Source organism: Lissotriton helveticus, chromosome 5_1 (assembly GCF_964261635.1).
Source record: "Lissotriton helveticus chromosome 5_1, aLisHel1.1, whole genome shotgun sequence".
In the NCBI taxonomy this organism is placed as follows: Eukaryota; Metazoa; Chordata; class Amphibia; order Caudata; family Salamandridae; genus Lissotriton; species Lissotriton helveticus.
In genome coordinates, this window is record NC_136065.1 from 1,022,653,552 (window position 1) to 1,022,674,129 (window position 20,578).

Genomic DNA, 20,578 nt, shown 5'->3' on the forward strand with positions numbered 1-20,578 from the left:
GATGTAATAATAGCTATGGCTACTGTTTGCCTTGCTGAAAAGCGAATCAGGTTAAAGAATCTCTTTAGAGTTTTTATAATGTGGAAGCAACTTCCAGCAACAGCCACCAATTGCTGTTTAAATGACAGAGTGGAGTCAAATTTAATTCCCAAATTCCTGACCACGTTTACTGTGTTTGGAGGAGGGGTGGTATTGGCTGGCCACCAACATTTGGGTGAGAAAAAGTGTTCTTGGCCTATGGGTAGAATTTATGTTTTCTCAGAATTACACTTAAGGTGGTTTGCATTCATCCAACTGAAATTTGCAGTCAGGTATTTGCAGAGATTTTCTTCTGCTTGTGTGGTGTTATTCTCCAGTACCAGGATGAGCTGTGTATCATCCGCATATGAGATGGTATCAATATTGAAGGATGATATCAGCTTAATCAAAGGAGCCATGTAGGCATTAAAGAGGGTCGGGCTGAGACTCGATACCTGAGGTACCCCTGAGAGGAGGGCCTTCTCTTGTGACTTATATTGGCCAAGTGTAATCATTTGCTTGCGATCTTGCAGGAAATATTTTTTCCATGCCAGGACGATACCCGTGAGGCCAAAGGAAGCAAGGCGGTCTAAAAGGATGGCATGGGAGACCGTGTCAAAGGCCGCCGAGAAGTTTAATAATAATAAGTCTAGCTGCTGTGTTGATTGAAGCTCTAAAAGGGGCCGTTGAGGATCTGGGAAGGCCGCAGAGAGAAACACTCCCCCTATTCCAATCTTGAGATAACTAGAGATTGTACTGCCAGTTTGAAGTCCTTATCGGGCAGGAAATGTTTGTGTTTTCTCAAAGTATTCATCTGAAAGTTTGCTCCTTTTGTTGCGGTGCTGATGTGTTTCTGCATATTGAGATTTCTGTCCAGCGTTACTCCCAGCGATTTCGCTGAGTCAACGATAAGAGGTTGGCAGTTGAGTGCTGTTAGGTGTTTGATCCAGTCTTGAATTATGGGTACTTGGGCGGGAGGAGCGATTAGGAGGAATTCGGTTTTGAGGGTATTCAGTTTTAGATGGTTTTCGAGTTGTGTTGAGAGATTTGATGACTTCTAGTGAATGGATCTTTAGGTATAGTTGTGTATCATCTGCGTACATATGGTATTGTACGTTAGAAGTGTTAAGAACTTCAGTGAGTGGTTCCGTGAATAGATTGCAAATTATCGGAGAGAGGGTTGATCCTTGTGGGACTCCTAAGGTGACTGGGAGGGGTTTGGACAAGGAATGGTTAACCTTGAATCATTGCGATCTGTTTTGGAGAAACGAGGTAAACCAGTTTATAACTAATCCGAATAGTCCCATTCTGTGTTTCAGAAGATCTAGCAGGTTGTCGTGTTTGACTGTATCAAAGGCAGAGGAAAAGTCGAGCAGGATAAGTAAGCAGGCTTCGTTCTGGTCTAGGATTTGTAGCGCATTGTCATTCATGTGGGTCAAGGCTTATTCAGTGCTGTGTCCTGCACAGAAACCTGATTGGAATTTGTTGAGCAGGTTGAAATGGTCTATTGAGGTATACACATTTTTCTAAGAGTTTGGCCAGTGTAAGGATGTTGGATATTGGGAAGTAGTTATTTAAGTCCGCGGAGTCAACGGTTGACTTCTTTAGGATGGGGATACCTGCCATCCTTGAGTATATCAGGGATGGTTCCTTAAAGGAGGGAGGTATTTATAAACTTGGTCCAAAGAGGCAGAAGCAACGGGATGAAGTCTTTTATGCAGTTTGCTGGGAGAGGGTCAATGAAGTGATTGGCAGGATTCAGAGCCGTCAGCATTTTGAGTATAGTTTCTTCATTATAAGTATTAAAGGATGACCAAGATGCATTATTTTTTAGATCGAACTTTGGTGAGCTCTGGTGTGGGGCTCTTAGAAGGGAAGAAGAAGAGTCAATGTGTGTGTCAGTATGTGTGATTAAATTGTTGGTTCTTCTTTATATTTGCATATTTTTGTGTTCAATATTTTTGACACAATATATTTGTTGCGCCATATTTATAGTGTCGATATTATGTCGGTCAACCCTCTAATTCACTACTCTGAGGCCAATTACAAGTCTGGCAGTACACGGACTTCCCCACTTGTAGGGCGTGGCTGCGGCGGTCTCCCGACCTCCCTATTACGATTAGAGCAGCCGGACCACCATTGGTCCACCGCAGCTGCCAGGGAATCGCCATTCCCTGGTGATGCTGCAGCAGTCAGGAGGCCGCAATATGCTTTACGAGATCGCAGTGGTACCAACAAGCATATTTTGAGATTCCTCTCCGCCGGCGGTGTCATGGAGGTTACTGAACACCGCATGGTGAGGCATGCAGGGCAGCACAAAATGTGCAGAGGAAGTGGCTGTTGCCAGAGAGATCAGTTCAACAGCCAGGTCTTGAGTGCCCTCCTGAATTCTAGAGGTTTGAAGGTGCAGAGGGAGGTCGTTCCAGGATTTTGCTGCAAGGTATAAGGAATATCCTCCACTGTTGCTTCAGTAAATGAAAGGGTTGTGAATGAGAGACAGGGATGTGGATCGTAGGTGTCTGGAGTGCTGGTGGAAGTTCATGCGTTGGTTGATGTGGGTTGGACCTTGATTGTGCAGGGCCCAGTAGGTGTGGCTCAATGTCTTGAATTGTCATCTCTCCTGTACGGGGATCCAGTGGCGTTTCCTGAGGTGAGGGATGATGTGGGTCTGTTTGTGGAGGTCAAGGATGAGTCTGGCTACGGAGTTCTGAATAGTCTGAAATGTCTTCAGGAGGTGAGTGGTGATTGGTGAATAGAGTGCATTGCCATAGTTCTGGGTGACGGTGCGTCGTGTGTTTATGAGGAACCACATGAAGATTTTCTATAGCATGCGAAGTGTGAGGAAGCAGGAGGTGGATACTGCATTGATCTGGGATTTCATGGTTAGCTTGCTGTCCAGTATTATGCTGAGGTTTCTTGCATGGTCAGTTGGTGTGGATGAGGATCCTAGTTCTGCTGGCCACCCTGAGTCGTTCCATGGGCAGGGGTTATTGCTGAAGATCAGCACTTCCGTTTTGTCTGTTTTGTCCATTTTAAGTGTCAGGCAGTTTATTTTCATCCAGTCTGTGATGCTTGTCATACATGTATGGAAGATGTCCTTTGTGGTGGTGGGGTCTTCTGATAGCAAGAGAATGAGCTGGGTGTCATCTGCATATAATATAATGTTTAATCGGTGAGTTCTGACGATGATGGCCTGGTGAGTCATGTAGATGCTGAAGACAGTGGGGCTGAGGGACAAACCCTGAGGAACAACCACGATGATGTTGTTGGGCTCAGAGGTGAACGGAGTAGAAGTACTCTCTGGGTTCTTCTGGTATGGAAGGCGTAGAACCACTTGAGGACATTTCCTTGAATCGGCATGTGATGTAGCCTCTTCATCAGGGTATGGTGGAATACAGTGTCAAATGCTGCTGAGAGGTCAAGGAGGATCAGAGCTGCCGTTGAGGAGGGTTCTGATGTCGTCAGTGGCTGCAATCAAGGCAGATTCTGCCCAAGTGAGCTCAGAGACATGGCTGAATTTGACTCTGCTGCTCAAAGTAAAGATAGGGTCAAGCGTGTGTCCTGCGATGTGAGTGGGGCCATTGATCAGTTCGTTGAGTCCGATGTTGTGCATGATTTCAAGGAGGTTGGTGGTGTTGGCGCTGTCGAAGTAACCTCAGTGGAAGTTAAGGTCTTCGAGGAAGATGTAGTCTTTGGAGTCGCTGGAGAGCAGGTCTATGAAGTCCGGGATGGTGCTGCAAAAGCTGGGGCGCGGGCCTGGAGGTCTGTAAGCGAGGGTGACTCTGATGGTGGATTTTCCATCTGTTAGGAATTTGAAATTGAGGTGTTTCCATGGTTGGGGTGGCATAGTCTATGGTGGTGGTGCACTGGATGTTCTCTCTTTGGATGACGGCGATTTTGCCTCCATGTGTGATGACCTGGTCCCAGATGTGCTATCTTGTAGCCATTGGGTGTTGTTGAGGTGATGTAAGTAGTGGATGCAGGGGTAAGCCAGGTATCAGTGAGGAAGAGGATATTGAGGATGAGGCTGGTGATTATGTCCCAGATTTTGGTGGTGTGCTTGCAGAGTGATTGCGTGTTGAGGAGGAGGCAGTTGAGTGGTCCTGGTGCGTGAATGCTGTGCTGCTTGGTTGGCATGGGAGTGACAGTCATGGGGGTGGGACCTCCGGTGCTGCAGGAGAAGTGGCAGTGTAGGCCGGAGAAATTTCCTACCATGAAGCTGGATGCTGTGTGGCAGCATGTGTTGTTGCGATGTCCTGTGTTCAGGATTTGAAGTTTGGCAGTGGTGTAGCTGCGGGAGGTTGGAGATCCAGGGTTTCTGGCGCTGGGTGCGGTCCAGGCACGGATGGGCACAGATGGGCTTTTCTTTTGGTGCGCCTTTGGCTGCCAGCGGTACTACCACACTGCGGCCTCCATTAAGTAGATCCTGGAAGGAGGGAGGGGCACTGGGTGGCAGGAGACGAGGCTGGCAGGAGGGCGGATGGGTACTCAGGCTTGCACGGTTTCAACTCATGTTTTTTCTCTTTCATTTGGTTGTGAGGCATGGCAAGCTACTTTTTACTAGGATGCATGGGAAGAACTGAAGGGGAGTAATAGAGAACAGTTCAAGGGGCAGAGGGAAACATGCTGTGTGCATGGACAACAGTGCAAGCTTCAAAGGGGGCACCAAATGGTATGAGATGGAGTAGCAAATGGTGCTAAGTGCGAAGAGGTACATGGTGCAAGGAGTTAATCAATACAGGGTGCAACGGTCAGAACTGCACAACAGGCAATGAGTGGATCAGGACAAGAGTAGGATGCAAGGGGAGCAGCCCTAGTTGTTGGTGGAGCAACAGTGAGGGCAAGAGGAAACTCCATAAGGTGCAAGGAAAAGCTGAGAGGAGGGGGCAAAGGGGCAGCAATTCAAGGGAGCAAAACAGGGTACAAGGGAATGCAGTGTATGGTACAACTGAGATCAGCACAAAATTAAAGAGATGGAAAATTACAGGGTGCAAGCAACCAATGGTAAAGGTGGACTTGTGGAGGGTGCATGAGGACTCACTATGTAGGGTGCAGGAGGGATACCAGTCTGGTGAGGGGGGGATCATAGCTGGCTGCCAAGCTGCCAGTGCATGTAGTGTGCTAGGGTAGACCTGGAGGGTGGGATTCAAACCAGCACTACCAGCGAGTTTAGTGCCCTTGCATAGCGTCAGGCAGATAAGAGTTGAGGCATTTGTGCTCCACTGTCAGAGCTTGCCTGTGCTACTCCAGCCACTGTAGCTCGGTTATCTTCAGTGCAGTGCAGAGTGCATCACCAGGGCATGTGTTGTCAGGCTGTCCATGTCAGCACACAGTTGCATTGCCCGGGGTAGAGTAAGGCATCTTATGCCGACTCACTGCCACAGACACTGAGGCAGTCCCTCAGAACAGATTACCCAGAATCAATGAATAACTAGCAGCAGTTTAACAGGTAATCTAGAAGAAGAGCTCGCACAACCAGGGGCGGCTCCTCCACATGGGTGGAGGAATGTTACCCCACTGTTTTCTCGCAGTGCGAGAAGCAGAAACATAAAATTATATTTTAAATACCATTTTATGTTTCTGCTTCTCGCACTGCGAGAAAGTAGAAGGGTATGCCTGGTTGGGGTCGGGTGGGTGGGCGATCCTACAGGAGTCCAGGGGAGGAGTTCTTACTCTGAGTGCGCTGACTCTTTGGTCGGCCCCAGGGCCAACCAAACCAGTCATACGCCCTCTGCATTTTTTCTGTGTAGGCTGCATGCAGCCTACATAGAGAAAATGGCCTCCCCATAGGCGCCTATGCGGTCGGGGTCCTAGCCAATTACAATGCTGCCATTGCAGCATTGTGATTGGCTTAGGTGAGGGGAGGGAGGCTGCCGGAGCGAGGAGAGAGGAGACGCAACACGGACCGGAGGAGATGGTGAGTTTAATGTATTCTTTTTTATTAAATTAACCCCCACTGCGTGTCCCCCGCCCTGCGCGTCCCCCCGCTCCCCCACCCACGAGTCATGCCGGCCGTGACAGCACACAACCATGAAGGAGGCCAAACTTTGGGGCTGATTACGATGGCGGACGGACTTCAGTCTGTCCGCCATTGTATTGGGGAGTGGGACCGCCAGCCTACAAGGTGGCGGTCCAACAGGGGTAAATACAATGTGACCGCCACCACGGCAGTAGCAATACCTATATTTTACCATCCGGGGGAGCTGCTGGCTGCAGCACCAGCCGCATGTAAAAGCGGACATGTAACATATCCCTGCACTACGTGACAGGCACCATGCGGTGCCTGACACATGGTACAGGGATATGTAGGGGGCATCATAGGTGCCCCCAGTGCCCAAATCTGGGGTGCAGTGGGGAAGGGGAGCCCGCTACAGGCCCCCAAAGTCCCTTTTAGCTTTCCTTTATATGGTGGGTTACCATATCATAATCATCCCTACGGCGGTGCAAGTCAAGCACCGCCATCGTTGTAGGGATAGGTTTCCCCTCCAACGGTCTGACAGGCTCCTTGCACCTGTCGGAACCTTAGTGGTCGGACTTCCCGACAGCCACAGACACGCCCTCCATTGTAATGTGGCAGGCGTAAAGCATGCTTATGGTGGTAGTAAATCACACCACCGACAGCCTGTCGGTGGCGGTTTCACCACCATCGTAATCAGGCTCTTTGTTAGCAAAAATAGAATATGTTTTCACTTATCTGTGAGCACATGGTTGTCAGTAACTGGGGGCATCACTATCTAACCCTGCTCATCATACTTATAAACAAGAGTTGTTTCTAAAGGACGTTTTTGTATGCTGTTAGTGACCGAAATCTTTCAACGGTGCTAGAGGTTTACTAATCACAATCCAGTTATTTACGAAAACACTTGAAAACAATTATGCAAATCATCATGATAAGCATCAGTGTAACAGGTACTGCTGTTAAATGAATTAGGAAAATGGAATTGCCTCGCACCTTGATTGGAAGAATGTTCTACTTTCAATGTATGTAAAGGGTTAAGGAAAGTCGCAAATTCGTGATGGCTATGGGCAAAGTGGTACATGCACTCTTTGAGTGTAGGTAGCATTTAATTCGAATCAGTATTTGCATGTGGAGCCCTCCATCACACATTTTCGGGGACCAGAATATATTTTTTATTTTTGGGCTTTAACCCAGAGGAAAAGAAAGTAAAGCAGGAATGGGAGAAAAAGGGATGAAGAGAAAAAAGGAAAACTGTAATAAAGGGTGACCCTGAAGGGTTGAAAAAGAACCTACGAGGGAGAAATAAAAGAGCAGAAATGTATGGTGGTGGATGAAAGAGACATGAGTTGGAATCAGGACTAGATAGCCTTGTTATTTACAACTATGACATACAGCAGCGCTGGCGGATGGCTGTTGAGAAAAAAGTTTGGGCTCTGGCGCAAAGAGGCATATTTACAATGGGAGTTGCGTAAACGTCCAGGACTGGAAACGGTGTACATGATAACCTGGAGGGAGGTGCAGTGCTTAACTTGAATCATTGTTTGCAGGTGGGACTAACTGAAACTAATGTCTGAGGAATGGCGCTTATTTTTCCTCAAACTTTGATTCAGAGCAAGAGAGAGAAACACACAAATGTAGGGAAGAAGAAGGAAGAGAAAGACAGAAAAACTGTGACTAAGAAAACAGGAATGAAAAGGAACCTGCAAGAGTGAGATAAAGAGGCAGGAAGTGTCCGGTGATGGATTAAAGAGGCACAAACTGGAAGCAAGACTATGCAGCCTCGGTATTCCACAGCGTGACATTCAATAGCTCCAGCCGCAACATCCTGAGCAAAGCTTTGGGCCCTGGCAATTCTTCTTTTACAAATAAAACACTATGGAGGTGTTTTCTGAATGCACAATTCTGACGCAGAAGGCTTTTTTTCCCTGTGTTCCAGAATTCTACTATCACCCTGGATAACTAAACATTGTTTCATACTATATCAATGCAGACATTTACGTGGCGGGGTTTCAGAAGAATGAGGAGGGAATATCGAGGTCACACAATATTGTGACTAGAATATTGAGGACCAAAATATAGACAGGTAAGTGTGTATATAATTTCTATACCTAACTCCACATCTACAGACCTTGAAGATATATGTATCTTCAAGGTACTTAGAGGCGCAGTTAAGACTAGTAGATGTATACCTCCCTTTGTGCATGGACCTTCTCGATATTTTGGTCCTTGATATTCTTGTCACAGTATTGTGTGACCTCAATATTCCCACCTTGATATTCCCTCCTTGATATTCCATACTACATTTAATTACATACAAAGAATCACTCAAATAATCGCCTCAAAGCGCGATATACAAGGAGGAACTGGAGGAACTCACCGAAAAGACTGGACCATTGTGCCGGCGGCCTGTGGGTGGGATAGTGCTTGGGGAAGGAGCTGGGGCTCCATTCTGCTGAGAAGGACACGGAGAAGTTGGCCGGTCCACTCGCGCCACAAGAGCTTTCGCCACTATGAACAAAGGGAACGCAGAATCCCAGGATCAGGGTTATGGATAGCCTTTTGGAAGCCATCGGTGACGCCTCGGTGAGCTGCAATCCAGAGGAGGTTGGTCAAATGTTTTCTGCTTCTAATCTTACTTTATCTTGCCATGTTCCAACATGTCCTTCCTCTGGTTTTTTAACTTGTTTAAATCCCTTTTTATTCTCCTGTCTCCAGCCTTCCTTTCCAGCCCTCTTTGGTTGCGGTTCTCCCTCTTTCTGAAAGGCCAATCACTAAAAAAGCTCACCTAGTTGTCCTCTGAGTTAACAATTGACAAAAATCAATTTCCTGCATGGGGCAGTGAGCCATGCACTTCTTGGAAAAGCTTGCTGTTTGTCAGGCTTCAAAGGGTAACGCCAGACTCGCACATCATGTCTCTGGAAGTTCCCATGTCAGTCTGTTTTTCACTTGTAGCGTCACCATGTGCAAGGAGGTTACGGTCTCTATTGCCTGTAAACCTTAAAATAAAGGGCGGCGAGCCAACCTAGGGTCATTGAAAGAAGCACATCATCTTCCTTCAAAAAGTCGAATTTCCCACTTTCTATTCAAGTTTTGATTGCATTTTCCTTTCAAAAATCGTTATGCCCTCTGACCTCCTGGACTGTTGCCTTAACTCTGAGGCAACATATCGAGCATTGCTTTAATGCACCATTTTAATATGATTATCCTGGCTCGCGTTGCGAAGTGACCCAGGGAGCCTCTATTTTTTAAAGGTATGTGGATTTAAATGTCAGTTTCAAGCAGAATTACCTATACTGTAAAATATGTTCCAATGTACAACAGAAAAGTGTTTTTAATTTGAAGAAAATGTCCATGTTTTTCCACTCATGTAAATAGTTCTTGCCATTTGCAAGAAGCTTATCAGGGCTGAATGTTATTTTTCAGCATTAACAGAGCAGTTCTTATTAACTAACAATTTAACAAGAGCAATCGACACCGGAGAAACAGCTTAAAAACGTAGAAGTGGATACTTTTGGGAACATATTTCATGTACATTTTACGTCCATGTCTGTTTTCCTTTGGTTACAGCACACAAAGGACTACATTGAAATTCACAGTTCAAGGTTGTTTCTACCCAGACGGGCACAGCATGCGCGCACTTTACCCGATTGTTTCAACTGAGAAGTAGGCACCGAATGGCCTTGTGTGGAGAACAGAATCATTTCATGTTTCCAGTACAGTTCTCCAGAGTGCTTAGTTTCTATTTCGTTGCTTCCAATTCTTGTGCATTGTCGTCTTTCTTATCCTGTCTTTCTCTGCTTCCGACTCACCTGTGGGTCACTTCCGCCCTTTGCTGTCTTCTGCTGCCCTTCCTCGTGCTCTGTTCTCTGAGATGGCGGCCATTGTGCTCGAGGTGTGGCTTCCTATCACCAGTGTCCGTGTCTTGTCTCTCTCGCTGCTCAGTCTTCATCTGACTCATGTCTGTATCTAGCTATTCCTATGCTCCAATTTCTTCCTCTCATATGTTTTTATATCTTTGGTTCTCTTGCTTCCCTCTTCATCATTTATCTGCCTTTGAGTTGTTTCTGGTTATTCCTGTGATGTGGGCAGGGCAATCCAAACTGTGTCTCCCGGCTCCTTTCCACACACCTGACTTTTTCTATGTGACATCCTCTGATTTTTGTTTTGTTGCAAATTAATTTTTTTAGCACACCGGAGCAAATCAGACGTTTAGGTCGGCCCATGCAAATGTACTTGCCAGAGCTCGGGATAACACGAATCTTCAAGTGAGTTGAAACCTATGCAAAGTTTTGTAGGTTACTGTTTTTGTCATGTGGTGTGAGTAAAGTGACACCTCAGAGGGCAATGCAAGCACTTATTTAACATCCTTGTGGGGAGGCCACACTCCGCAGGCTTTGCAGCATCCCCCCTTCCCCTCCCCCCCGTCCCCAAACATAATATACTGTCTATTATGTAGGGCCTCCCATATATTATGTTCAGTATGTGGGAGGCCCAAGACCGCTGAAAGTGTCAGCTGTCCTAGATCTGTCACCTGACAGACATAACTGACTAATTATTATTGTCACAGTCCCTTGAAAGGCATAATGGTTTCTCTATTATGCCTTGCTCAAACCACAGCATTATCCTAGGTAGCTTTAAAATATAGGAAGACGATCCCTTATTTGTCTACACTGGTGAATGACATGGATGAACCGAGGTTTTCATAAATCGACATCTTCTCACACTATAAATGTCACATCTCAATTTGCTCTTTTCTCAGGCCTGTAATACTGAGTACCACGCCTCAGCTGGTAACACCATGTAATCATTCCCTTTTCCGTGGCAGCTATTTCAGGACTGAAATGATCTGTAAACTAAGCCACTCACTGCCTCACACTCATATAACTAATATCAACCGCATACATGCTGAATCCTGCCAGCCTGGCTGCCCAAAGGAGGCCATACCACCCACCATCTGTCACTCAGACACACTTGCATAACCAAACAAGTACCAATGCCTTCAACGTGGATATGTTTCATATAAAAATCAACAGAAGATGGCTGCCCCATGAATCAAAGAGATAGGGACCAAAAGTATCTGAAGAAGATGTGACTGTCCCTGATAAGCCTGTGATCCATCCTTTTGCCTCCAACTACAAATTTGCAGTGGTAGCAGCATGCAAGGTTAACTTATAGTTACACATATTAAGTTAGCAAATAACAGTCAAACTCAAAGAAACCCTGACCTTTGCTCCCTTAATCATCCTCTTTGAAGATCGGATCACATCATGCCTGCCCTGATGTCTCTCAACTAGGTGATGGTCAAGCATGGAGTTCAATCAATCCATCAATCAGTGACTTATTTAGCACAGACGATCACCCGTGAGGGTCTCAGGGTGCTGGAGTTTCTAACTAGTTTGTTGTGATCTGTTAATTCAAATAGCCAGGTCTTCAGTCCCCGCCTGTACTCCCGGAGCTGTGAGGCGGTCCTGAGGTGCAGGGGGAGGTATTCCAAGCTTTGGCTGCTGGGTGACAGAATTGTTGCTTTGGCGGATCCGGGGGCTGTCTGTAAGGAAAAGGGAGGCAGATCATAGATGTCTGGTCGGTTGGTGGCAGGTCATGTGTTAGTTGATGTATGCTGGTCCTTCTTAGTATGCGTGGGTCAACATGTTGAACTGCATCTCTCTGGATTGGGAGCCAGTGTAGCTTCTTGAGGTGCTGTGCGATGTGGGTCCATCTGGGGAGGTCGAGGATGAGTGTTGCTGTTGCGTTTTGTATTGTGTGTAATTTCTTCAGGAAGTGTGTGGTGATTCCTACATAGTCCAGCCTTGCTGGTGGCGAAGGCCTGTGTGACGGTCCTTCTGTTGTTGACTGGGAGTCACCTAAAGATCTTGCGGAGCATGCATTAGGTGTGGAAGCAGGATAATGAGACTGTGTTTACCTGTTTCTTTATAGATAGCTTGCTGTCCGAGATTATGCCAAGGTTGTGGGCGTTGTCTGTTGCAGTGGGGATGGCTGACTTTAGCAGGCCACCAAGCGTCATTCCATGGTGAGGTGTTGTTCCCAAAGAAGAGGACTTCCATCTTGTCCGTGTTGAGCTTGAGACAATTGTCCTTCATCCAGTCAGCAATGTTCATCTTACATTTGTGGAAGTTGGCTCTGGTGGTGGTGGAGGGGTATTGTGACAGCGAAAGGATGAGCTTTGTGTCATTGGCGTAGGAGATGATGTTAAATCAGTGTGATCTGACGGTGTTGGCCATGGGGGCCATGTTCATGTTGAAGAGCATGGGGCTGAGGGACGATCCTTGTGGGATGCCACAGATCCTCTTCTTGGGTTCCAAGTCGAAAGGTGGGAGACACGTTTTCTGGGTTATTCCTGTAAGGTACGAGGCAATCACTTTGAGGGCATCTCCCTGGATTCCGATAGGGTGGAGTCTGTTGATCAAGATGTGATTGGAGACAGTCTCAAAGGTGGCTGGCATGTCCAGGAGGATTAGGGCTGCCATTTCACAGATGTCCAGGAGGGCCCTGATATCGTCAGTGGCTGCGATCAAGGCTGTCCTGGTGCTGTAGTTGGCCTGGAATCTGGATTGAGAGGGGTCCAGGAGGTTGTTGTGTCCAGGTGTTTGGTGAGTTGCAGGTTGATTACCTTCTTGAGTACTTTTGCTGGAAAGGGGAAGAGGGAGATGGGCTAGTGGTTCTTCGGTTCTGCTGAGTCGGCAGATTCACTGTATTTCCAGTCCTCAGGAAAGGAGGCAGAGGTGAATGAGGTGTTCACGACTTTCTTGACCTTGTTTCCAATTGTCTTGCTCTTGAGGTTCAAGACGTGATTAGAACAGGGATCCGTGGGTGTTCCAGAGAGCATGGAGTTCATGATGGCAATAGTGGCTTGAGTTATGAGAGGATCCCAGTGGGTGAGTAGGTGTTCCCGGTTTGTGTTCGAGGGTGTGAGCAGGCTGATGCTGTCGGCGGTGGACAGTTGGGGTTTGAGGTTTTCATAGATGACTGAGATCTTGTCGTGGAAAAAGTCTGACAGGGTATCACACATATCTTGGGAGGGGGTGATGTTGTTCTCGGAGGCTGTGGATTTTGAGATCTCCTTCACAATGGCAAATAGCTCCTTGCAGTGTTTTGTGTTGGCTTCTATAGGGGCTGGTAGGGCATTCTTCTTTGTTTCCTGCAGGTGGCGGTGGTACTGGTTGAGTGCTGTCTCGGAGGAGGTATGGTCTCCTGTCTCTTTGCTGGTGCACCACTTCCTTTCTAGTTGCAGCAGTCGCATTTGGTGGATTCCAGCTACGCAGTGAACCAGCTGACTCTTTTGACAGGTCTTTTGGATTTGGCTGGCTTGGCTGGGCTAATTGTGTCAGGGTATTCTGTGATCCACAGGGAGAAGTTCTTTTTAGCCTGCTCTGGGTTGAATGTTGTGTCTGGGAGGTGGGAGTGTTGTTCCACGGGTCTTTTTATATATTTTTCCATTTTCTGCATGTGGAGCTGATGGGGCATGGTGCATGTGTTGGTAGGTCCTGAGATGGTGAAGTGGATTCTGTGGCGGCCGGTCCAGATCAGCTGTTTGATATGGTTGTACTTGACTCTGTCTCTGGATATGAAGATGGGAGAGTGTCCTGCGATATGGGTAGGGACTGTAACAAGTTGTTTGAAGCCGATCTTGCTCATTTATTCCAGGAGGACGTTGAGATCCCCTACCAAGATGTAGAGCTCGGAGTCAATGGTGGGACGAGGTCAGGGATGGAATAGCAGAAAATGGGGCCTGGTTTTGGGTGTCGGTAGATGAGAGTGCCTCTGATGGTGCCTTTTCCATTTGTGTGAAGTTGGAAGTTGAGTTGCTACATGATCAAGGTCAAGTCGTCTGAGGAGGTTGTCCCGCAGATGGTGTCTTTGTAGATCATGACAATTCCACCTCCGTGTTTGTTGGTTTGGTCCCGGTGAATTATCTTGTAGCCTTCGGGAGCGGACATGGCAATGTCCGAGGCGAAGGCGGGGTCAGCCAGGTCTCTTTGAGGAAGATGAGTGTGAGTGGTGAGGGATGAGATCGTATCCCAGATCTCCATGGCGTTTTTGCCAAGTGATCGTGTGTTCAGTAGAATGCACTGGAGTTCTGTCGGGGTGGTCTCAGCTGGCATGGTGGACGCAGTCGTGTTAATGGTGTCGCCAGCATTGTTAGTTGCTGTGCTTCGGTGTTGCAGGTGAAGCAGAAGTGCTGGTAGGAGAATGGTCCTCTGGTGGTGTGTGGAGATGCGTGACAGCAGTTGTAGTTGTTGATGTGCCCAGGATTCAGGGTTAGGAGGTCTGCCGTGGTGTAGCAGCGCAGGGTGGAAGAACCAGGGTTCTTGGTGCTGGGTGTGGTCCAGGCGCCGAGGGGGCTTGCTTTTGGCGTGCTTTTGGTGCGGTGGCAGTGTGCCTGCTGTGCGCATCGGCTGCACGGCCGCACTGTGGCCTACATTAAGTAGGTCCTGGAAGTAGGGAGGGGCAGAGGGCGGGGAAGGCTGGAAGTGGAGGAGAAGAGTGGCGTGAATAGAAACGGCAGGAGAGCAGCGAGGCACAACAAGAGGAAGAACAAAGAGGAACACAAATATTTATTGGCACACAGAAATACAACACCAGACGTTACAAACAAGTAATTGGTAAAAAGGAAATAGAAGGGCAAAATAACAGTAACCAGATAGGCACTTACTCGAGAGACAAACGGGGTAAAAAGAGGCACTTACTAAACTAAACGGGTAATACAGAAGTCACTTACACAGAATAACAATTAAGGCAGACTAAAAGCGAGGCGCAACACAGGTGCAGTAGGTAGAAGTCAGCGGTTAAGCACCGAGAGCAGAGGCGGTGGGAGCAGGCAGCGGGGTCAGGAGAGTGTACAGCTGTACGAACAGATGTTTGTGCGGCAGCAGGGGGAGCTGGTGCGAGGGTCTGATCCTGGTTGTACGCAGTGGCCTGGCCAATAGTATACTGGAGTACCTCTCCTAACTGCAACTCTTTTGCCACCTGACAAAACGCCTCCTGGAAACATCTGTCCCTATGCTTGAAATGTTGTAAAGTGGTCAGTGGGAGGGGTACCTACACTCCCAGGGTTAAACCCTCTGGAATTCCCCATCTTCAATGTTTTACTTTATTCTTCACCTTGAAAAGGCCTCCAGAAAGCTCGACAGACGTCTCTTCCGCCAAGGTTGCTGTTTCGACTCTGTATACGTTTCTTCACCTGTGCTGCACCAATTGCACAATCAGACTCACTACTCCACAACCACCTGACTGTTGGAGCGCTGTTCATAAACAATACAAACAATTATGTAATAAAGTACATTTAAACATACTGTGCTTTAGACAGTCTTCACATTCGGCAGTCTGCTGCAATGCCACAGTGAGCTCCTAAGAAAAATGTTGGGCCCACGGACTTATTATTTTCATTTCTTTACTAATTAAACAGTAAGTGCTAACCACCGTAGAAGGTCACTTCCTTACTTCCTCTGAGTTAGCTCCCTGTCGTTTATAAAATAATTTAGTTTTAAATATTTTTACTGATCAGACAGAGTGATTCAGGCCAGATCTGAAATGTACAAAATTATCTAAAAGCGTGGGTGGTATGAGAGTGGAAAATATTTATAAAAAAAAATTCTACCGACCAAATTCAGTGCGGCCCTACAAACATGAACAATAATCCTCCTCTATTTAATATGTTGTGCGTGGGCTCTCCTGAGCTAATATGACTTTTTTTTAATGAAGCTTGAAAAGACTCAGGGAGCTGTAGAATGACTAGAATCTCAGATAGGTAAAAATATAAGGTGCCACTCACGTTACAAGAATGTACTTTTTAAATTGATGAAAGGTTAACATTGGTTCTCAGCCAGCGTCTCTTTGAAATCCAGCTTACTACTTGTTCTCAGCATATGAATAGCCTGTATCCCTCCGAGCCCTGTATAAATTCCCTTTAGCACCAATGCCGTCCCTGCTACTGAAGCTATCTCTGGCCTGAGCTGGCAAAGAGTTCCTTGCCCAAATAAAACCCGTCACGGATTTAGCACCTATTGTAGGTGGAGACCTGGAAAGGAGTGGTCTCGCAGACATTTTTAAGACCTGTGCTTAGCAGTAACTTTATAGCTTATTGAGGAGTAGAATTATAAAGCTTTTTTATTTTAACTACTACAAAGTCGCACATCATATAGTCCTGAAGGCTGGGATATAATGTTTAGATTACTTATCAGTAATCTTTATTACTCTGATTCTTCCTTCTTCGTCCCAGAATTTACGTAATGAGTAGAGGCCCGCGTCTCTCAGACTGGCACCACATACAAAAGTTTTCTTTTTTACAATGCTCCCTTGAAAAGTGAGTTTTACAAACTCCCCCTTAACATGCCTTACATGGCCCTTTAAAAGAGATTGGTGCACATAACACTTCGGGGCTCATTAGGATGTTGGTCGCAAAGCCTCCGACCACAGGTCGGAGGCTTTCCGACCGACATTCTTGGTTTAAAGTCTGACCGCCTAATTACTATGTAGGTGGTCGGAGCTTAAACTGGCCGGTCGGACTAACTGGCTTACGATGGGCTCAAGGAGCACGTCGACCAGTCGAAGGCCACACTAAGGGGTCGATTAGGATCGCAGTCGGACTTGAGTCCGTCCGCGACCCCTGAGGAGGAGGGAACGTCTGCATGGGCTGCGGCGTTCCCTCCGATCTGATTAGGATGTGACCGCCAGGGTGGCGGTCACATCCTCTATCTCTAACATTGCGGCGGGTGCAGCTTCAAGCTGCACCCGCCCCAATGTAAAAAATGCATGCACAGCATTTGCATGCACAAAGCGGCAGGCACCGCGCGGTGCCTGCTGCATTGTGCACGCAAATGCAGGGGGGTACCATAGGTACCCCCATGTGCACCCCCCACCACCCCTTCACCCAGGGGGCCCGCAACGGGCCCCCGAAGTGAAGGTACGTATGCTTTTTCACGGCGGAAAAGCCGCCGTGGAAAAGCATAGGATTGCAGACATCCTAATATGCCTGGCGGTGTCTGATAGACACCACCAGACATGTTAGTACTTTTCTGCCGCGGTCGCCTTCCGACCGCGGCGGAAAAGCTGCGGACAGATTATCAGACCCACCAGCCATCCTAATTTGGCGGTGGGTCTGTGGAGGCTCCGCTGCGGTTTTCCCGCATCCTCCGGGCCGGCGGTGGCTTCCGCCGGCCCGGAGGATGCGGGAATTCCGCAATCATAATGACCCCCATAATACGGTGTTTCCTCCATCTGGATTAGGATGCCGGTTTCTGACAGGCTTTTCATGTCAGGCTTTCCGCAATAAAAAGCATGACGGAAAGCAACTTTGGGGGCCCTGCTAGGACCCCCATGCTTCTGTAGCCTCTGGTTGGGGGCCCCTTTTGTGCCCCCCCCCTATAAATCCTTCCACTGCGTGACAGGCACCATCAGGTGCCTGCCACCCAGTGCTGGGATTTACAGGAACTCCCATTTCTTTATGGGCGCTTGTACTGCGGCCGGTTTCCGACCACTGCACAAGCTCCCATAGGGAAATGGGAATATATGACCGCACCATATGTAGTCGCATTGTAATAAGGTGTTCAGAACAGCCGACTTATGGTAGGTCGGTTCCCACACCAAAATGGTGTCGCCCAACATCGTAATTAGGGCCTTCATGTTTATTCCAAGCAAAATGTTAATGATCACCAACAAACCTCACCCCTGGTGGGGGGCAGTGCGTTGTAAGTATTGGGACGAGGAAGGAAGAATGGGAGTAATGACGATTACTGGTAAGTAATTAGAAAAATGCAATACCATGCTTCTGTTACTGAATTACCGACAGTAAAGGCCTTCCATGGTAAACAAAAAACCATAATACTGCAACTACATGTCCATTCGATCACAAATAAATCAAAACTATAGTGGAAGCTAACCATGGAGACACCACCACTGAGCTCGTGAAGGTGCTGACCTGCCTGCGTATAACACCAGGAAAAGACAGATCAGCTTAATATGCAAATAGTTTCCAGAATTTATCCAATGTTCTAAAGCCGAAGAAGAGTTTTTGAGACCCCTCTGAAAACGAAATAGAAAATAATATATCATAGCGTCGGAATTATGACCTACCGTTTAGAAAGAGTCGTCCAACTCAAACTACTTTTTAAAGGTGTAAAAACAAGTTTAATATAATGTGGAAGGGTTAGAAATAAAATGAAGGGAATAACGTCTAACCCTAAGCATGGAAGAGTTAATTAATAGTCCAAATTCTGGGCTCAATCCTATCTCATGAGGAATTAAAATATGCTCAAAACGGACTTGATCTCACTCAAAGAGTGGGCAGGTGAAAATAACGAAGAGAAAAAAAACACAGAGGAGGAAATGAAACAGGAACCCTTCTTAAATGCTACACGAGAGAAATTAGTGAGGCAGACAACAACAAGAAAAATCATGCCTCTAGAAGTAGAAATCGGCCTAATCCTCCTGACACCACAAGGAAATCATTATTCACGAAAAATGCATTTTACCTGCATAGTGAAGGGAGTTCACCCCGAGTACCATAATCTACAAAATGTTATTCACCTGAAACCCACCCCAAAGAAACCGAGGCAATAGTTGAGGTACTCCCTGAAAGGAAGACACAAAAATTGAACTCATCATTCAAAGCAGGAAGCTACAGGCCAAACGCACATTTGACTCAATTAAACCTTCTGTGTAGTCTGAATATACTATAAGTAAGACATCACCCTGTGGAATTCTGTGTAGGAGGTAAAAGGGATAAATAAGCACCAGATCAGAAGAGAATGGTGTCCAGCTCTAAGACTCCATGCAGAGAAAACCCAAAAAACAACTATGGAGAGAACTGAGAAGTGGGTGTGACTGCCAAAAATATATTCCTGAAATTGCTGAACCAATTGCAGAAATTCAAGACCTTCAAGACATAAACATCTACCTGAAGAAGGAAGGTACTAGCCTTATCCTTGTTTGATTTATATTTTATCATAAAAAAACCTAGGTCAAGGGAAGAACTCTCCCTTGCATCTACAAGAAAGTGACTTACCCTCTAAGGATAATAGTTCTGAAATGAAAACTTTGTTCCAACTGCTGAACGGTGCCTTTTTATTGTGGCGCAAAACCATAACCTATCTCTTGCACACATGGTCTAAGAAAATTAACTGTTATGTGCACCAATAACTATTTACGGGCCACTTAAGGCACATTAAGAGAGGGAGGTAAAACTCCCTTTTCAGAGGAGTAGTGTAAAAAAGAGAGCTTTTGTACAGGGTGCTGGTCTGGGAGAGGTGGGTCCATCATCAATGCATAAGGAATGGGACCAGGAAGGAGATGAGGAAGCAACTGAGGTTTAAGCTCACCAGGCTTGACTGTGTGAAGCCTATCAATGTGATCAAAACAGGAGGTTACTTGATCAGTGCTACTATAGAAGAAATCATTAGGAAAACGCTTTTCGCTGCCAGGTGGGACATCTAGAATGTTCAGCGTCAGTGGTGTAAGTGTCGTGTTTGTAATTTTCACAGTGAGACTTGGAACCAGGATGAGTTGATTGGGTTAATAATATACCATTTAAGTGTTTCTTTGTGGATCAAGACAACATTCCCACTCTTTATTTCTGAAACTTTGAGGTGGAAGATATCATGTGCTAGTGGAAAGGTAGTGGTACTGAGGGTGAACAGAAGCAGATCCCTGTGCATGAATCATTATCACCTTTTTTTATTTTTTTTATCAAGAACACAGGTCCTAAGCGTAGCAAATAATTATATGCAAATAACAAACATAGACTTAAATAAGAACTATGGCTTTGTTTCCTCCAATGTCCAGCCGGACAAGGAAATATTTATTTTCAAACGTTTTTAGGGATTGTGAAATACGTGAGACACGACATGAATCCAAAAACTGGGTACAAGCCTGTACCAAGTAGGGGGAAAAAAAACAATAGGGGGAAACAAAGAATAAGGAAATTTGAACAGGCAAAAGAGTTGGAGCAAATGGCGGCTTACAATACAATGCAATCTTGTGCAAGCACGCGCAAACAGACACTGCAATAATTATATAAAATTGTAACATGCAGTTCTGTTAAAACAGTCGACGTGACGTTTCGATCCCTAGCTCCAAATAATAACTGGGATCATCTTCAGGACTAGTGTTATTGCTAATGCCTGAAATGTTAAAAACCTGTGGAAATAAACAGGAGGAGGGAAAGGGGACAAATTAGATCTAAAAAGATCACAGTAGGAATTAAAACATGTCATCCACTTTTGCGTTGTTTCATCTGTGACAAGGTGCCCAAGTGAACTTTTGGGTAGTGACAGTTGTGAAATCAGTTTCGGGACTACGGCAAGGATAGGTCCGTGCAAGGGTGGGTTGAGTGTCAAGTGATGTGTGCGGGTGTGCGCTGTGAGCAGGCAGAGCCTGTGGCTAACAGGTTGACCGCGACAAGGAATCGTGGTCCTCGGGACCGTAGATCAATAAATGGTTGGAATAGTGGCCCGAATAGTTCTGTGAAAAAAGTGAAGGCATATCTGCGAGAAAGCGGCGGAGCGGTTGGCCTATTGCCATGGTGCATTTCTGCAGCTACTGTGTATCCTATGGATTGTGCCGCTAAAATCGTGATACCGCGAACGT

The 20,578-nt window shown here is 46.5% G+C and overlaps 1 protein-coding gene across 1 annotated transcript in view; it reads right to left on the minus strand.

The window, feature by feature from the left end:
- Positions 1 to 8,716, minus strand: part of LOC144755068 (spondin-1-like) — a 135,513-nt gene extending 126,797 nt beyond the window's left edge. The window contains exon 1 of the mRNA XM_078643552.1: positions 8,355 to 8,716. Within this exon, the coding sequence (XP_078499678.1) occupies positions 8,355 to 8,547 (193 nt within the window). The 5' untranslated portion in view covers positions 8,548 to 8,716. The remainder of the gene's footprint in view (positions 1 to 8,354) is intronic.
- Between the last annotated feature and the right edge of the window lie 11,862 nt (positions 8,717 to 20,578).